We start from the raw sequence: 18,416 nt of genomic DNA, 5'->3' as shown, positions 1-18,416 counted from the left end.
CAAATTAGGAGTTGAAATAAAAAATACAAAAGACTCCAAATAACCAATCATGAAAACCAAAGTTTAATGTCTCAAAAACGGCTGAACCGATTTTGATAAAACATGTCTAAGAACCATTGCTAGAAAACCTGCTTTCAATTAAAAGAAACCGCATTCAAATCGGTAAACCTGTTTAAGAACTACCAAATCGGTCCACCCGTTTAAGAACTACGGTGCCACAGACATACAGACAGACAGACAGACACACACACACACACACACACACACACACACATAGCGGTCAAACTTATAACACCCCTCTTTTTGCCCGGTTTTGAATATTCCCAAAAATCCCCTCTCAATGATATAGAATCTACATACATAAACTTCGAAAACTGAGTTTCGGTTCGAACCTACGAAATATCATGGAGCAGAGAACTGCTTGAGAAGATACATACTACGGCTTCATTCAACATTAATCATTTACAAAAAATAAAATATGGAACCAGTTTACATTTCCAGAGAGGTACAACTTAGGGATCTTTAAAAAACCAACCTATCAGGATTTCAAAGGGCCGGCAACGCACCTGTGTACCCTTCGTGTTGCGGGTGTCCATGGGCGGTGGTGATTGCTTTCTATCAGGTGACCCTCATGCAGTTTGCCTTCTCTTATATAAAAGAAAAAAAAACAATACAAAACACCTACCCTAGATTCTCTACATTATGAAAAAAATATCCACCTTTTTTTGCACGACATGCCCACCCTACACTGTGACCTCAAACTGATCGGACCGGGTTCGAACCCAACTCATACCAATAAATTACTTAGTACGACTCGGCGGCGGAATTTCAACGTTTTAGCATTACAATACTTTATTATAATAAAGTTCAATAAACTTTGCCGTAAGAGTAAACACGTTTATGGCTTAAAGCACCAGTTTACGACAAGGTTTTTGCTTTACTACGTCCGTATGATCATTTGATTCCATAACGAATCATCATCATCATCCCAGCCTATTTATGTCCCACTGCTGGGCACAGGCGTCCTCTCACAATGATAGGGCTTGGGACGTAGCTCCCACGCAGGCCCAGTGCGGATTGGGAACGAATATTTACGAAAAGTTTTTAACTGTCACATTTCTTTCTTATAGCTGTGGCCTGCGGCTCCGTCCGCGTCGAGCTCATTTATCGCTATCCCCGCGGAAACTATGAAATTTTCCGTGATAATAACTATCTATGTCCTCCCCGGGCCACCCGGGCTGGGTCGGGGCTACTAGGCAATGCAATTCTTGTAGCTCTTTTTTAGGGTTCCGGAGCCAAAATGGCAAAAACGGAACCCTTTTAGTTTCGTCAAGTCCGTCTGTATTTCTGTCTGTCTGCCCGTCCGTATGTCACAGGCATTTTACTCGAAAACAACAAGATGTATATCAATTAAATTTGGAGTACAGATGTCTTGTCATAGCCGCTATTTAGTTTTAGAGTTAAATAACAAAAATAAATATTTATAGGGGGGGCACTACACACGTACACGCTTTATACACGTAGCAGAAATTAAAAAAAAATTAACTCGCATCAACGTGTGGCACATAGTTCGACAGCTGTTTTGAAAAGATAGTAAGGTTTCTCAAAAACTTTTTTGATTTGTAAAGATTTCCGGAAATAATCGCTCCCAAAGTAGCAAAAATTGTGCCCCCCCCTCTCTATCTTGTAAACCATTTGTCCAAAAAATATGAAAAGGTAACGCTTAATAAATACTTCCAACGAAAATTGGTTTCAACATGATCGGATATACCGTATTTGAGTTCTTGCCGAAAAACTGCGCTTCTCTCTCTGTACGTAGAGTGGGCCAAATTTTGTACCGCTTTTTTATTTATTATTTACTTATTTATAATTTGCAAAACTTAAATCTATCATTACAGGCATGCCCAATGCGATAGACAAGTCAGATATATTTAAATTCTAGCCTTACAATTAAGTTGTCTATATTGTACATAATAAATTATAACTTAAACTTCAACTTAATTGAAACTTTTTTAACATGTCTTTATTAGGTCTCAGTAGGTACTCGTAGTATCATTGAATGTAAATAGAAATGATGATTGATGAGTTACGAGTTTCGCCAACTGTTTACTGGAAATTAAAATTAAAACACCGACAACAAACAAAAAAGTTACTCAGCAAAATTATGATTATTACAAAACACCCAAACAATGCTCATAGTTGCCGAACTCTGTAATTATCCGGCATACTGTTTGAGCCACCGTTAGAACCGCTCGCTGATTATGTTTGAGCAAACTTTATAAAAGCTACTTCAGAAAAGTTGAAACCAATCGAGTTCAAGTACGTTTCACAGATGGAGAAAGGTTTTGCAATAAATTGACCAGCGTTAGGCTCCTTACCATGGAATGTGTAGGCCAAAGGTGTAACTCAAAGTCAAAGTCAAAATTCTTATGTTCAATTCATTTATTAATACAACATAACACAGCACAAATCAAAATAAATCTATAATACTAGAAAAAAAAAACAATTATACAATAAAAATACAAAATATCAATAAATATAAATTAATGAAATAATAATGACTTAAATAATAAAATAAAAAGTACTATTGAGTATTGACCCGTCCCGTACTTGGCCCAAATGTATACCCATCATCCCAGCGGCATTGCCTCGTTGTATTGGACCAAGTACGACCCGGAACGGGGGTCACCTCCTCTGTCCCTCATCCTGTGCCCCAACTCCCAAACCAACGACCTGGCGTCAATGGCGTTCATTTAGGCTACAACTAGCAATTATAAATACCAAAAAAATACACCACTGGTTCGGAAAAACCCCTGTTGAGAAGAATCCGGCAAGAAACTCAACAATTATTTAATACAACTCTGATAGATAAGCGCAGCGTAGGAGGTCCACCAACAAGATTAAAGCCGTGGGTTTACGGACCAACCGAAGTAACTGGAGGTCTATGGAAGGAGGCCTACTATATCCAATCATGGCTGATATGATGATGATGATGATTATGATATTTTGAACACAGTAAGTAGATTCCTCGTTTATTTACTTGTTTGTTTTAAGTCTTACAAGTTAATTCTGATCTAGTTCTAGTGGTCGGATATTTCAAAATTAGTTACACATATAAGTTGAATTTCTATGAAATTTCAGTCGACAAAAAAGTTTGAATTAAAAATTACTTAAAAAATATTATTATTATTTAAAAGCCTATAGAGGTGTCCCACTGCTGGGAAAAGGCCTCCCCCCATGTCCTCCACTCGACCCGGTCTTGGGCGATCCCTGACCAGCTGCGAAGAAAGGCGTCCAGATCATCCCGCCATCGACTGGGGCCTGCCACTTAAAAATAAAAACTAAAAATAACTTTTTTTTTCAGCCAGCATGATGATGCAACAACTAGTTCTAGTGGCTGTATTCCTCCAATCGATCACTTTCAATGTGGTAAGTATCTTTTTTTTTATTTTAAATTGGTTGCATTTCCACCAGAGGCGTGCGAGGAATGTCTTTAACGTGAACCAATCGAAACGTTTCATTTACTTATCTTCGCTCAGCTCAGCTGTTTTCACTAGAGATGCGCTGAGCGAGAATAGGTAAATGAAGCGTTTCTATTGGTTTATGACAAACATATTCCTCGCTACGCATCCTCGCACTTCTCTGGTGGAAACACAGCCTACTAGTAATTATCTACATGACAAAATAAGTTACTAACAATCTATTCATACATAGTTAATACATTATTACTTTTTCGGGGTTCCTTACTTAAAAAATATGAAGGTCGAAATAAAAGCTTGTACAAGAAACTTCAAAATACTTCAAAATGGCAACAGAACAAAACAAAGCGGCCGAAAGAGAAATTACCTGCCGTAACTAACTATTGTTAGCCGTGTCGATGACAACTGAGAATTATGAATATTCAAACTTGTCAACTTTCATTACGCACAGATAAGAATGGCGTGGACAATGTCAAAAACTCTACGATTTCAGAATATAATCAACAGAGAGGTTCTTAATCTAAAATATATCCCAATATTATTGTAAAGTTGGGTGCCCGAAATGAGAGACCGGTTGGTTTTTTGCACTTTTTACTCCGAAGCCGATTGCAATGGAACAGTGACAAACAAACTTAAAAACCTTATTTATATTGATGCGCGATACTAGCGCCACCACATTTTGTGTTTTATTTTGTAACTGCTGAGATACATGAATATCAACGGGCATCGATCATTTTGATTAATTAGCAAGCTATCTAGTTCAGCAGATGAACTATAGATGGCGCTGTATCGAACAATTATATTCATAAAGCTCATATTTTTATTTAAAAAAAACCTGATTAACATTCAGTGATTCTGTCACGTGGTGGTATTTGTATCTCAATGGTCGTCAACGTATTTCTTATTTTAATTTTATGAAATATAGTATTTATAAGATACATCAAATAGAAGCTGCAGTGGTTTGACCTATGACCTCTCAAGCAGAGGATCGTGGGTTCAGCCCTGGCTCAGAACTCTAAGTTTTTCCAAATTTTTGAGCGGAATTGAATTTGAAATTTAGCATTATAAGCTTTACGTTGAAGACACATCATCATCACTTGAGTTTGAGTTTGAACATTGCGAGAAAACCATAGCACACACTGTAAAGAATTTGGTGTGTGTGAAGTTGTTGATGACTGATGACTGGGTCCGCGTGGGAACTACCTATAGCCAAAGCCCTCTTATTCCAAGAAGAGACCTGTGCCCTACAGTGGGCCGTATTTAAGCCAAGATGAATAAAATTCTACACATGTGGTGATTTATGGTGTTCAATATAGACCCCCAGCCTATATACGTCCCACTGCTGGGCACAGGCCTACTCTCAGAACAAGAGGGCTTGGGCCATAGTTCCCACGCGGGCCCAGTGCGGATTGGGAACTTCACACGCACCATGGAATTGCTTCGCAGGTTTGTGCAGGTTTCCTCACGATGTTTTCCTTCACCGCAAAGCTCGTGGTAAATTTCAAATGTAATTCCGCATATCAATTTCGAAAAACTCAGAGGTGCGAGCCGGGGTTTGAACCCACGACCCTCTGTTTGAGAGGCGATAGGTCAAACCACTAGGCCACCACGGCTTCATTATCAGTATTATTTTATAACAATAGCCTTATACTTAAAGCATTCAATTAATACAAGTTTACGAACAATAGGTACCCTTTCATTAAGTATAGACGTTTCGCGATTGTTCGTCCCCTATACAAAAGTTCGGGACTGAAATAGTTTAATCAGGATCTAGAAAGTTCACTCGGATTAAATCCGTCAGTTATTTTTTACAATTTAATACTAATAGTCTATATTCAATGGTGCGTGTGAAGTTCCCAATCCGCACTGGGCCCGCGTGGGAACTACGGCCCAAGCCCTCTTGTTCTGAGAGGAGGCCTGTGCCCAGCAGTGGGACGTATATAGGCTGGGATGATGAATACTGATAATAAGCGCTGAAGCCTCATGGTTTGATCGTTGTCTTCATGTATATTTTTGAATGACAAACACTCGTCCAAAGTAAGTTCAACTTTTTTTTTATTTGTCTGTATGGCAAACGAGCAAGTATGTCTCCTGATGCTTAGAGATCACCACCGCCCATAGACACCTGCAACACCAGGGGGATTGAAGATGCGTGGCCAACCTGAAGCCTAAGATGGGATACCTCAAGTGCCAGTTCACCGGCTGTCTTACTCTCCACGTCGAAACACAACAGTGCAAGCACTGCTGTTTCACGGCAGGATTAGCGAGTAAGATGGTGGTAGCAATCCGGGCGGACCTTGCACAAGGTCCTACCATCTGCAACTTCGACAATCGGGACATAATGAAAATACCACAAACGGGACTTATCACGCTAAACACGAGTAATATTTATTCGACGTTTCGATCAAGTACGAAGAATTAACAAGTGCGGGTAGTTCGAAGGACTCGCGCTGCTAGGCAGACTTGTCACCCACACTTCAGTCTACACCAGTGGGGGCACACTTAAAACGTCACCTTTTTTACGTACACGCCAGCGCCTCTGGCGACAAAATGATAGCACTAAATTGACAAATGTGTCAAACGTGGACTTGAAAAATTCAGTCTGTCCGCCATCTTTCCGCTGTATGTTGGCTGTCTGGCTTTCGCGGATGATTTTTAAGTTTATCTGATTTTTTGCTGTTTTCTTAAAGTTGTATTACATTGCTCCGCTTGGGTGACCAAGTGAAGTGACCAACATAAACTCGTTTGCTTTCCGGCCTCGCGATGTAATGCAACTTGCGCAATTTTCTTACAGGTCTAAACTGGGCTTTATAGACGTTAAGCTTGTTGTGTGCGTGCATGTACATGTGTGTGTTATGTCAGATTTAGTTCTTTAGCTAGCTACCAGATAGCGCTTGTTACCATACATGCAAATTTGACCATAGAGTTGCCACTCTTTTTCTATATTGGTACTAATACTCTTTGGTCTACACGTGACCATGGCCACTGTCATAGATAAGTGTGTATGGCCAGTGCTGTAATGTGGTCCAAACGTCGAGGTAAATTTCTTATGTGTGTTAGCGTGATAAGTCCCATTTGTGGTATTTTAATAATTGTGAGTGAAAATCACGAAAGTTTTAAACATTATAGTCGGGACATATACGAGCACATACCGGGATTTTTTGAGCCAGTACGATTTTGAAAGGATCCCGACATTTGAAGTTCAAGTTACAATACAATACAATACAAATATTCTTTATTGCACACCATAAAGCAGTACAAAAACTTATGATATAAACACTTAGATTAAGGGTAGACAATAGCCGGTCTTATCGCTTAGAAGCGATCTCTTCCAGACAACCATTTGGGTACAAGAAATTATATGTTACAAAAATAGGTAGCGGAAACAGAAACAGAAAATAAAAACAAACAAAAAATCAATAATATTAAAATGCAATACTCATACAATACATAAACTATTAACATAAAATAGCAATATAAATTAACAATAAGGCCGTAATGGGAGAAAAAGGATAAGAAAATAGGAAATGAAATAGATAAACACAGAAAGACTGAGGACAGAGCTAAGAAGGCAGTGTCAAGAAGTGAGCCTTGACGAGATTTTTGAAAATAGGAAGAGATTTAGCTACTTAGCTTAGTTACTTAACACAGCTCTAGCTAGAATACCTACTAGACTTGTTTTTTTTTCCTTTTGAGTACTTATTTATTTAAAGCTATTAAAGGCAGTCAAATTTACGTAATTTTATGAAACCGAAGTCAATTTCTTTTAATAATAATGAAAGGCTAATGAAAACCTCAATTAGGCTGAGTCAGCACTCTACGAAGGAAAACAATCACTGTTTTATAATTGAAGGATTACTGAGAACTCATTTGGGTGCCGTCGAATCCAAAGCTGTTGTTTTCAGAGAACACAGAAAATTTAGGAGGAAAAAATCAAGTGTTTTTTTAAAAGTCGTTGACGAAGCACCCGTGAAATAAGTAGTCTTCAGCTTATCATCGCAGTATGTTTACAAGCTTTTATTTTAAATTCACCTCGTATGTTTCTTTGTTTCAAATCTTGCAAGTTAATTTTGATGCATTTCCATTAAATTCAAATTCAAATTCAAATTCAAATTCAAATCTATTTATTCACTTGAGAAGCGGTTACATCAGTTGTTTATACAGTAATAGAAGAATTCGTACAGCGCTCTCGCCGGCATCACCAGCATGCAAATGTTTATGTAAAATTTATATAATAATATAATAACACCTCAATTCAATTGTATAATTCAATTAACAAATGTCATGCCTAAAAAACTCAAAAAAAAAGTACAAAATCAAATTATCAAATGTCATACATTGAAAAATAAAAAAATAAAAAACAAACTCATCATCATCATCCCAGCCCATATACGTCCCACTGCTGGGCACAGGCCTCCTCTCAGAACTATCAAATACAATTATAAAATGTCATGCCTTATTATTCTTAAAGAAAAAATACATCACTTAATTGTTCATTATCATATTTCACAGACAGAAATTCCTTAACACAATAAAAACGTTTTTGTAATAACCATTTATATAGCACACTCACAAATCTTTTATATGGCAATTTTTTTATATCTTTCGGAATGTTGTTAAAGATTTTTGTAGCCATACAATAGCAATTCCTGTTGCGCAACTCTGACATTATTTTAGGCAGTATCAGTTTTTGGGATATCTAGTGTTGAATTTACACACATTTCCGAGCTGAGTAAACAAATTAAAATTATTTTTTACAAATTTACTAATTTCCAGTATATATAGTGATGGAAGAGTGAGTACTTTCAATTCGTCAAATAATTGTTTACATGATGTCAGTGGTGGTCTACTGCAGATAGCCCTTATGCATTTTTTTTGGCTAATGAAAAGCCTATTAATGTCATAAGAATTTCCCCAAAGCAGCAACCCGTACCTGAGCACTGACATCACGTAACCATGATACGCTAAAAGCGCCGTTTTTTTATTTACAACCATTGCGAGTCTCCGAATCGGATACACGAAACTATTTACCAACTTACATTTCTTATCAACTTGAGGCTTCCAGGATAAGTTATTGTCTAGTATTATCCCTAGAAATTAACCTCCCATCTCAATGTCATGAATAATATAATGTACATTATAATATTATGCACTATCAAGGATTACTATACTGAGCCTATGGCACTATTTAGGTACATATTGAAAGCAAAAAAGCTTCTATAAAAAAACTTGTTTGTAGACAACTTTTATAATATCGCCTCTATATCAAGAATTCTTGCTGTCCCTCTTTTGCAAGAATCTGAAAGAAAGAAACAGATATTTATTTGATGATTAAATAGTTTAACCTTTCTTGCCCTAATAAAATCCTTCATTATCTTTCAGGTCTTTACAGCTAAGCAGCAGGACCAACTATCGGGCTCCTACCTCCCGGCAGCTATGCAAGTCATCGCTCATCTAACCGACCAAATGACCTACGAAGTCCGTGACGAACCCGTGAAGACGACCAACCAGCCAACGACCAGCCGTCCAATCAGAACAACCAGCAGACCAACCAGCAGACCAACTAGTAGACCAACGGGTAGACCGGACGTAGTGTATGTTAATTGGTACCCGAACAGGCTACAACGCTTTCAGACTCTTAGGTGATGGTCTTTCTCTTTCTTTTCTTAACTTAAACATTTCAGAATATTTCGTCTTTATTTCTATGATCTTTCCAAAAAGAAGAAATAAGGCCTGATGCAAATACAAAGAACAATGTATCATGATGGTTTTTTTTTTTTTTATTCTACTGGATGGCAAACGAGCAAGTGGGTCTCCAGGTGGTAAGAGATCACCACCGCCCATAAACATCTGCAACACCAGGGGTATTCTTAATTGCCTGACTCTTTTCACTCGTCTCTTTCTTCCTATCTATTTTCGCAGTTTCCACTCTTAACTACGTACGGGACTTAATTAAGTAATCAAATAATATTTAAGGTTACCTTAATGTTTCGGACAAATTGCAGCAGCAATCGTTGACGTTATAGTTAGTAGGTATAAAGGAAGAAAAAAAATCTATAATATTCATTCACAACAGAAGACACAATTTTTTTTTAAGTAGCCTGTATAGTGTCCCACTGCTGGGCAAAAGCCTCCCCTCTTGACCTCCACAACTCTCGTTCTGACGCAATGCCAAGCCAGTCCTTTGCGTACGTGTCCAGATCGTCCCGGACACGTACGCAAAGATTAAGTACAAATAGACAATACAAAAAAATAGTAGATTGTGTGTCATTTCGGTTGTGAATCTGGCACTGGCTCAGTATAATATATTATTTCGTGAAATGTCCCATGGGTGACAATAAAGATTACCTAGTAAACAGTATTGCCCGTGCCGTGTCAGGTTTTAGAATAGGACGGACACATCGTTCCCGTGGGTGTAATAGACAAAGGTGGGTGTAAGAGCAGAGAATGGGCAGCAGCGCTATTGCCAACTTTACTACAAACTCCGGACTCCAGCTCTGCGGTGTGGAAGGCAAGGGGAAAATAAACCACCACATTATAATTTGCCCAAAAAAGTCTGTTCAGAGTGGTAACGACTTAGAAGAAGAGACAGATACTCAAGTTACGAGTATGCCTTTGAAGGAATAGTTTCAGTTGTCATTCAAAGAGACATAAATCACATAAAAGACATAGTTGCGTACTTAGACAATTTAGTCATTGCGTAGGTTGTTTTCACATTTCGGCCTCTGTCCCTCTTTAGCTACGTTTTAATGGCAAACTTCTAAAACTTTACCGCTCCACTTGGAAACTATTTCCATAAACTCAACTAGTTTCGTAACTTGCAGTTACTGTATAAATTTACAAGTTAGATTTTGTTTGATTGGAAGTTGCAAAAACTGTAAACAAATTTGGAAAGTTGCGCCGTTTCTAACGAAGTTCATAAAATGAGCAGGCTTTACACCATGATTACTTATTAGGTATAACTAGTTAAATCGAGATAAATGTCATCAAATTTGTGGTCAGTTTAGGTTATGAAATGGAATAAACATTCGTATTTCTCATACAAACATCTGTCCCAATCGGGAATTAACCCTGGTCCTCAAGCTTCACAGTCAAGTTCTGTAACCACTTGACTATCTGATCGTCCTTAAATTAACTAAACTGTTATTAAACTTCCAGGCAACAAACAACCCCGTACCACAAGCCCGGTTTATACGCCCCCATCGCCCCCCCTAAGCCCAACGACCGCACCTACCTCCTCCCTCCAAACCAGCACCACCTCCACACTGTCATCAAACCCATGAAGAACCTGGCTGATGAACCATTATTATCCATCCAAGAGGAAGAAGTAAAGCCACTGCTAGAACCGACGCTGCAGTCACATCTACTCCCCCCCAATTTCGAAGCTGACGTGGACAAAATTTCAAGATCTGATAGTCTTCTGTTAGAAGACTTCGAAGAGAACCTACAGTATCTATCGCCTAATGTGAGAGAGATGATTAAATTGGCGTATGACACTGATGATGACAGGTTGGTGAATGATGTGAGAGCTGGTCCTCAAGGTTCGAAGGGGGGGAACCTGAGCTCGTCGAATCTGAGGCTTCTGCTGCTGTATGATCTGCTGAGTCGGGATGCCAAGAAACAGAGGCTTTCGGATTATTATGTGAGTACTTGATATTTTTAGTTTTATAAGAATCCATAGGTGGTGTGATATGATAAAAGAAAGGTTCACTGATTGAAAACCTCGTTAACACAAAGTTAAGCAATTTTAACGTTTGTTTTTGAAAATACGTAGGATATATTTTTTTAGTTAAATCAACCACTTACCATTAAGAACAATAGTTCAGTAAAAAAAGTGTACATTATATCTGTATCAAATTTCAAGTCAAGTAAAAACTTGTATAAAGTAAAATATTTGTCTTTCACACATCGCTGCGTACATATGAAACAGTTAGATAAGGGAAATCTAGTCGCATAACTTTTGAAACTCATAATGTTAAGTATGTCATAATTTTTCCTACTCATCATTTTTGCCCTCCCAAACCGTAAATCTTAAGATTTTTTTTATTGGTCACCTGGAGAACGCTTTAGGTTAGGTTAGGTTTGTTTATAAAGAATTAATGGACTCAAAGAAAAAAAAGTTAGGACAAAGTAAAGTATTATGATTTTCAACAACTATGCAAACCGATAAAGACCCGTTATATGGGTGGAACCAATGCAACCAGTATTAAAATAGTTTAGTTCAATGTTTTGTTTAGGTCGTACTTATTAAAATAAATAATATTAAATTCACTTATTATTCCACCGGCATATTCATGAACTTTGATAATTTGGTGTATCAGTTACATTAGAGCGGGCCAACTTCGTGGATTCAATTAGACCCTAAATTATAGTACATTCATGAAATGTTGGACTATGACCAAAATTAAACTTTAATATTAAGTTCGTAAACAGTAAAAGTATTTTTTTTTACCAAAAAGATCAATGGCACTGAAAGATAGAATAGATTCAATAGCTTTTTTTTTTGTTTTTACAGTTCTATCTATAAAAAATGCTGCATATATTATTTACACCAAATTAATCAATTACCTATATAAACGAGCAATTCTTGTTTATACATATAAACAGAATCTCGGGAACGGCTCCAACGATTTCGATGAAATTTGGTATGTAGAGGTTTTTGGGGATGACAAATCGATCTAGCTTGGTCTTATCTTTGGGAAAACGCTTATTATCGAGTTATAGCCCGAGTAAAGCTCGGTCGCCCAGGTATAATCAATTAAATGATTAATTCATTAATTATTTTAGACTTTCTAAATGGTTTTAAAGCTTCAACTTCAATGGTCCGGAGAGGTTTTAATATCCTAATAAATATAAAAATTTGACAAGCAAACAGACAGCAGATCCTACATACATTTTGGCAGTCCAATTAATTATTATATGATCACCTTATACAAACAACTCCTCGTTGACTGGACTATGTGGCATCTTCTTTTCATTAGTATTCTGTTTTGGCGCGCAAGCGTAAAATGGGATAATTTTGACCAGAATACGCCGCAAAGAAGAGTTATGTTGTCATTTACACCATAGACCATTTTCGTTTCCTCTCAATATATTATGCAAAATATAATGCGCGAATAGTAAATAGCTACTGCTATATTGGTCATTTTGATCTAAGATCCGAATTAGATATATTGCACCGATCAGCTGTTAAATAAATAAAAACATTTTTTTATCAAATTAAGTGTGTTAAGAAATAACTATATCGTGAATGGGTTCGCTAAAAGAAATCCTGGGCCAGGATTCCTGACCAACTATAATTAAATTAAAAATTACTTTTTTATAGCAAATCATTCCATCCTCTACCATTCTCCCATTGCGCAGGTGTAAGTGGATTTGTATTAATTTGGCGCAGTTCACGCAGTGCACAAAACTAGAGAATGACCGAGACAGGTATACATCAATAAATCCACATTAAAGTTCATAAAATGTCACATAAAAGGGTATAAAAGGGATCATAAATGTGACAGCCGTTAAATCCGATATGACCCGTAAAGCAAAGATCCCTTAAAATTATTGTCTCGTAAAATATATGTCTTGAGTTATCTTCACAGACATTGTATATTAAGTCTTAGAAGGTACAGGATCCGAGGCCGTATTGTCTAAAGCCTAGTTTACACTTGCCAGAAAAATCGTGCAAGTTGCATTACATCGCGGCGCTCGATTGACCACTACAAACTCGTCGGCTTTACGGCCTCGCAATGTAATGCAACTTGCACGATGTTTCTTGCAAGTCTAAACTTGCATTCACCTTCTTTCTATCCTCATCCAAACCGTGTGAAAGAAAAAAGTGTTGAAACTATTGTGATTCCAGTGTGTTGCCTTATTGTCTAGCGCATATGGCACAATATTATCACCATCGCTGAAGTGGCGTTGGGCTGGCCACGTCTGTCGCAGGACCAATGAACGGTGGAGCAGACGAGTCCTCGAACGAGACCACGGACGGGAAAGCGTAGTGTAGGGCGCCCTGAGGCACGGTGGACGGATGGACTTAAGAGGATCGCTGGCGGCGGATGGATGCGAGAGGCTGAAGACAGTATTGTGACGCGCCATGGAAGAGGCCTATGTCCAGCAGTGGACTGCTGTAGGCTGATGAAGATGATGATTTTTTCGCGACTTCTTTCTGTCGCATGGTATAAGACGAGGGTAGAAAGAGATGATGAATGCGATTGCGAACGTCAGCGCGTTAGACGATACGGCCGCCGGTTTAAGCTTAATACAGTATGAATACCAAATTTTCTCATGGAACCTCTGTCTTCCTGTACCTAGCTAGATCGTGCTATGCGGTTTTCCTCGCCCAGAGAATAACAGTTTTATGACGTCGTTGTTAAACTTTTATCACCTTTCGCGTCGGTTTCGCGGCTCCACTACACGTAGAAAATAGAAATACTGGTTATGTAAACGTTTTGTAGTAGCCAAGTGCAAACTTTTCTTATCGTATAGATCTGGGAAAGTACAGCTCAAACCACTTCACTCTGGGTACGACTGGGGAGGGCAATATATACATCATTTTCAGTGGAATTTTGCATCTGTTTGATAAATAATATTTTCTGAAAGAAAAAGATAGTCCTTATAGCGTTAAGACCACATCATAATAAACACATAAAAGCACTCATTTATAAAATGATTGCGTGTATATAAAGTACCACACTACCCATCAAACAGATAATTCAAATCTACGAGTATTGTCAAGTTTGACAGTATAATTATCCTATCCTACTCCTACTAAATCCTACTAAAGACTCCTACTAAAAAGCCGTGGTGGCCTAGTGGTTTGACCTATCGCCTCTCAAGCAGAGGGTCGTGGGTTCAAACCCCGGCTCGCACCTCTGAGTTTTTCGAAATTCACGTGCGGAATTACATTTGAAATTTACCACGAGCTTTGCGGTGAAGGAAAACATCGTGAGGAAACCTGCACAAACCTCCGGTGCGTGTGAAGTTCCCAATCCGCACTGGGCCCGCGTGGGAACTACGGCCCAAGCCCTCTTGTTCTGAGAGGAGGCCTGTGCCCAGCAGTGGGACGTATATAGGCTGGGATGATGATGACTCCTACTAAATATATAAGTATTATAAATGTGAAAGTTTGTGAAGATGTAACTGAATCACGTCTAAACCAAAGCGATTTAGATAAAATTCGGTACACAGATAGTTTGAGTCCCATAGAAGGACATATTAGTTTTTAACCCGGAAACTTACAAAGTTCTCGCGGGATAGCGATAAACGAATACAACGTGGATGGAGTCGCGGGATGGGTTTATTTATAAATAATAAAAAGGTCAGACAAATACAAGTACCTGGGCGACTAAAAATCTTTAATAAGCGTTTACCCAGAGATAAGACCAAGCTAGAGATAATTATATATACAAGAATTGCTCGTTTATAGGTAGAGTCATTCACGATGACGCGTGCCGTGGTTCTTATTACAATGTCATTAATTATGTTTTTTTTTTGGAGCCTTTTTGTATTTTTTATTTCAACTCCAAATTTGTTACTTTTACGGGTATCCCGTGAAACCACATCCATGTCTCAGTTTGTATTTTCGATATGTCATTAATGTCTAATTTGGACAAAATCACGCGTCTTCGTGGATGGCACTAGGTTTGAAGGTATTAGATAGATACAAAGTACGGTCAGTCAAATAAGCTGGCCCGCATCACACCAGGTCCAAAGGTGCCCAATAGACTTGCCACGTTGCCGCGTTGACCCGCGATGGACAATCTCTGCACTAGAAACCACCCAGACAAATTCCAAATCTCATAGTTTAGCCTTTGCGTTGTCGTCTGTCAACCATACAGCAACGTTACTCTTCTAAAGATTCAGGATTTTATTTGTGAACCATGGAAACATGTTCATCGAAGTATCGTACACGGCTCCTCAACCATCGATCCTGTGACGAACAAGATGCTTTACTGCCTTGGAGAAAAATGGCGGGTCCTGTCCGTTATTTATGTTTTTATCGCCAATAAAACATTATATACCTCGTGGAACCGCACTAATGATAAAAAAGCAGCAAAGTGTGAGAGGGACTCACGCATAAAGGGTTCTGTACAAATTTCTAGGAATCTAATTATGCAACGAGTGTTACTCAGAGCCTGGCTCTTCAGCAAACTGTACGCAGAGTGGGATCATTTCTAACTATACTTAGTTACTGACAGACATAAGAATATATGAGACTTTAAGACATTTCCCATTCAAAATAGTGACCAGCTCAAAATTTCCCGACTCTTAAAGTTTAAGTTGGTTACTTAACAGAGCTCTAGACTACGACACTTTTTTTTTCTTTATTTCTACAGATTTTTTTAAGGCAATCAGCTTATTTAACATTTTTATTTTCTCCGTGAAATGGTATCTTAAAAGTTTATAACATGATATAGGTACATTTTTGAAATAATGAAGTTATTTGAAAATAAACGCAATAACAACTTAAAATGCAAAAATATTTTTGGGGTCTCACGTTTTCAGTTATTTAACTTTGTATAAAATATTTGAAAAACACCCAACGCTCATTTAATTTGCTACGCCTACTTGTTTCAAATGTGAAGAATACTCTTTTATTTACAGGTTTCTCCCCCGATGTTCTCCAAACGCTCTCCGAGTCTTCGGGCGGCGGCGCGCGCGCACAGCTCCGTCTCGCTCTCTCCAAAATGTTAGAGCGAAAAGACTGCCAGCACGAATATGCAAATAACCGAGCAAGAGAGATGGTCGACGAACTGGGGAAGGACGAGTCCAAACTCTCTAGCGAGATCCGATATTTGCAACCTTTAGTGTACAATAGGATTTAGACGACTATGATAAAGCTTGTCATCTTCCAGATTTCGATATGTCATTCAATATCATAATTAAAACACTTTATACCTACAGTCACCATCAAATCTTTCAGAGCGGCCAAGGTGATCAAAACTATCGAAACGTGAACTCTAATCCTACTAATATTATAAATGTGAAAGTTTGTGAGTGAGTGAGTGAGTATGTTTGTTACTTTTTCACGCTGAAATGGCTGGACGGATTTGGATGAAATTTAGCAAAAAGTTAGTTTATAACCTGGATTAAAACATAGAATACTTTTTATCCTGATATTCCCACGGGATAGGGATACAATCTCGAAATAACTACCACTGGGTTTAGAGTCATGAAATTTGGCATGGCTGTTATAATATAAGGTCAATGAAAACCACGATGTAATTTTAGGGAATTCCCACGAGAATTTAATAAAATCCCGGAATTTCAATTAAACTGCTGTATCTAATGATTTACGCGAGCGAAGCCGCGGGTAAACGCTAGTATCTTAATAATAGAGTGCATGTACCTTGGCCGTTTCGTAATGTCTAATGGCGACACTGTACAATACAGTATTTGACAACTTCTGAATTTACTATATCATGTATTCTGTTATCTCAATGATTAACACCTTAGGTTCAAATCTAATTTTTTCCTAAATAGCAGATTTGCGAGTTTAGCATGGTGACATGCACTCAATTTTAGTGAAGAAAAAAAATTCGGCTGCAAATTGAACTAATTCGCTCTCTTCCTTTCTTCTTTCCTTCTCTTTTTTGTCTCTTTCTTAAATGCTTTTCTCTACACACGCTACTTTCATGTGACGTTACACGCCTTATAACTCTGTTATGTGTGAAAGTAGTTTAAAAATTGATTTTCCGTTCGACAACACGCAATGCAAGCTTTGATTTATAAAATAAAAAAAGGTTAGTCAAACACCGAATTTTCCATTTTCTTTTTTATATTTTTAATTTGCGAGATAGGTATGTCAAATCGTTGCATTAATAAATTTAATATTCTTTTATTGACACCGACTCACATATCAAAACTTGGATGATGACTAAATGCACGACATAGTGCATCTCTTTCGCTGACAACTATTTCCGAAAACACGCAAAGTCAAATGAAAAACGTATTATAACCGGAAAATCCTGAAAATGCCCGCTCGGTTTATTGAGATCGAAGAACTAAGTGTGCATAAGCTCATTAATTTATTGCGCAGCGTGTTGTGTTGATCTACTGTACGTATTCTTACGCTATGGTTCAGTGAAACACTGCGCTGTGATTGGTTATTAACTGAAGCGCGTCATTGGTCGATTCATTGAAATACATACAATGTTTTGAGTACTTAGAGCTTAAAATTAGTGTGCCTTAACTTGTCGTGAAAAGCGTCGACATTAAAGATATTTTAATTGCATTTCAATTTATTTTTTATGGTACTTATCATGAGTTTAAGACTTATATTTTATTTCTTTCAATGTAAATGTTTATGTCGAGTAGATTGAAAATAATATCAGGGTATTATGCTACAAATTATAACAATGTTACAAACTTTAAATAGGGATATATATTTTTGTAATTTTAGGTACTGTTTTAATTATGACTATCAAGTTTTTACATTGAAGTAAAAAATACTATTTTCAATAAGATAGTTAGTTAAGCACTCGTTAGCTAATAACACTATTTTATAATTATGTATCAATATAAAATATGTAAGTTGATATAAATAAATATTTTTTATTTATAAAAACTGAGTACCTATTGTGTTTCTATCTTCGGAAAGAAAAAGCCAAATGATAGTAGTACTTATATATGGTATTATATTGTAGTTTACTAATGCATTTTAAATTAGAAATTGTGCAAAAGATTGGCGTGTTTCTTTTGCACGGAAAAAAAAATTGAAAACTGAATAAATACCGAGCATACAAAATCCAGGCAAAAGCTACTTTTAAACATTAACGTAATGATGACTTCAAGTCATTTAATTAAGAAAATTACGCGTAAATTATTCTACGGTCGTTTTAATTTGAATGAAGATAGATTTAATTAGCAACGAGAATATTTAATTAACAAAGTTTCCGGGAATAAAATCAACGCTTAACCTGGGCACAAATAAAAAGTAAA

At 37.4% G+C, this 18,416-nt stretch overlaps 1 protein-coding gene across 2 annotated transcripts in view; it reads left to right on the top strand.

Moving 5' to 3' along the window:
• Positions 1-18,416, top strand: part of ImpE3 (Ecdysone-inducible gene E3) — a 31,205-nt gene that overhangs the window by 11,060 nt on the left and 1,729 nt on the right. Inside the window, exons 2-4 of one of the 2 annotated variants that reach the window (XM_074091766.1) lie at positions 3,365-3,429; positions 8,862-9,073; positions 10,638-11,121. In XM_074091766.1, the coding sequence (XP_073947867.1) occupies positions 3,370-3,429; positions 8,862-9,073; positions 10,638-11,121 (756 nt within the window). In that variant the 5' untranslated portion in view covers positions 3,365-3,369. Of the gene's footprint in view, positions 1-3,364; positions 3,430-8,861; positions 9,122-10,637; positions 11,122-18,416 lie in introns of both variants that reach the window. The other variant, XM_074091765.1, reaches the window with a different exon arrangement.

This window comes from Choristoneura fumiferana, chromosome 9 (assembly GCF_025370935.1).
Source record: "Choristoneura fumiferana chromosome 9, NRCan_CFum_1, whole genome shotgun sequence".
Classification (NCBI taxonomy): domain Eukaryota; kingdom Metazoa; phylum Arthropoda; class Insecta; order Lepidoptera; family Tortricidae; genus Choristoneura; species Choristoneura fumiferana.
The sequence above is the reverse complement of the archived record's forward strand: the minus strand, read 5'-3'. Positions and strand labels throughout refer to the sequence as shown.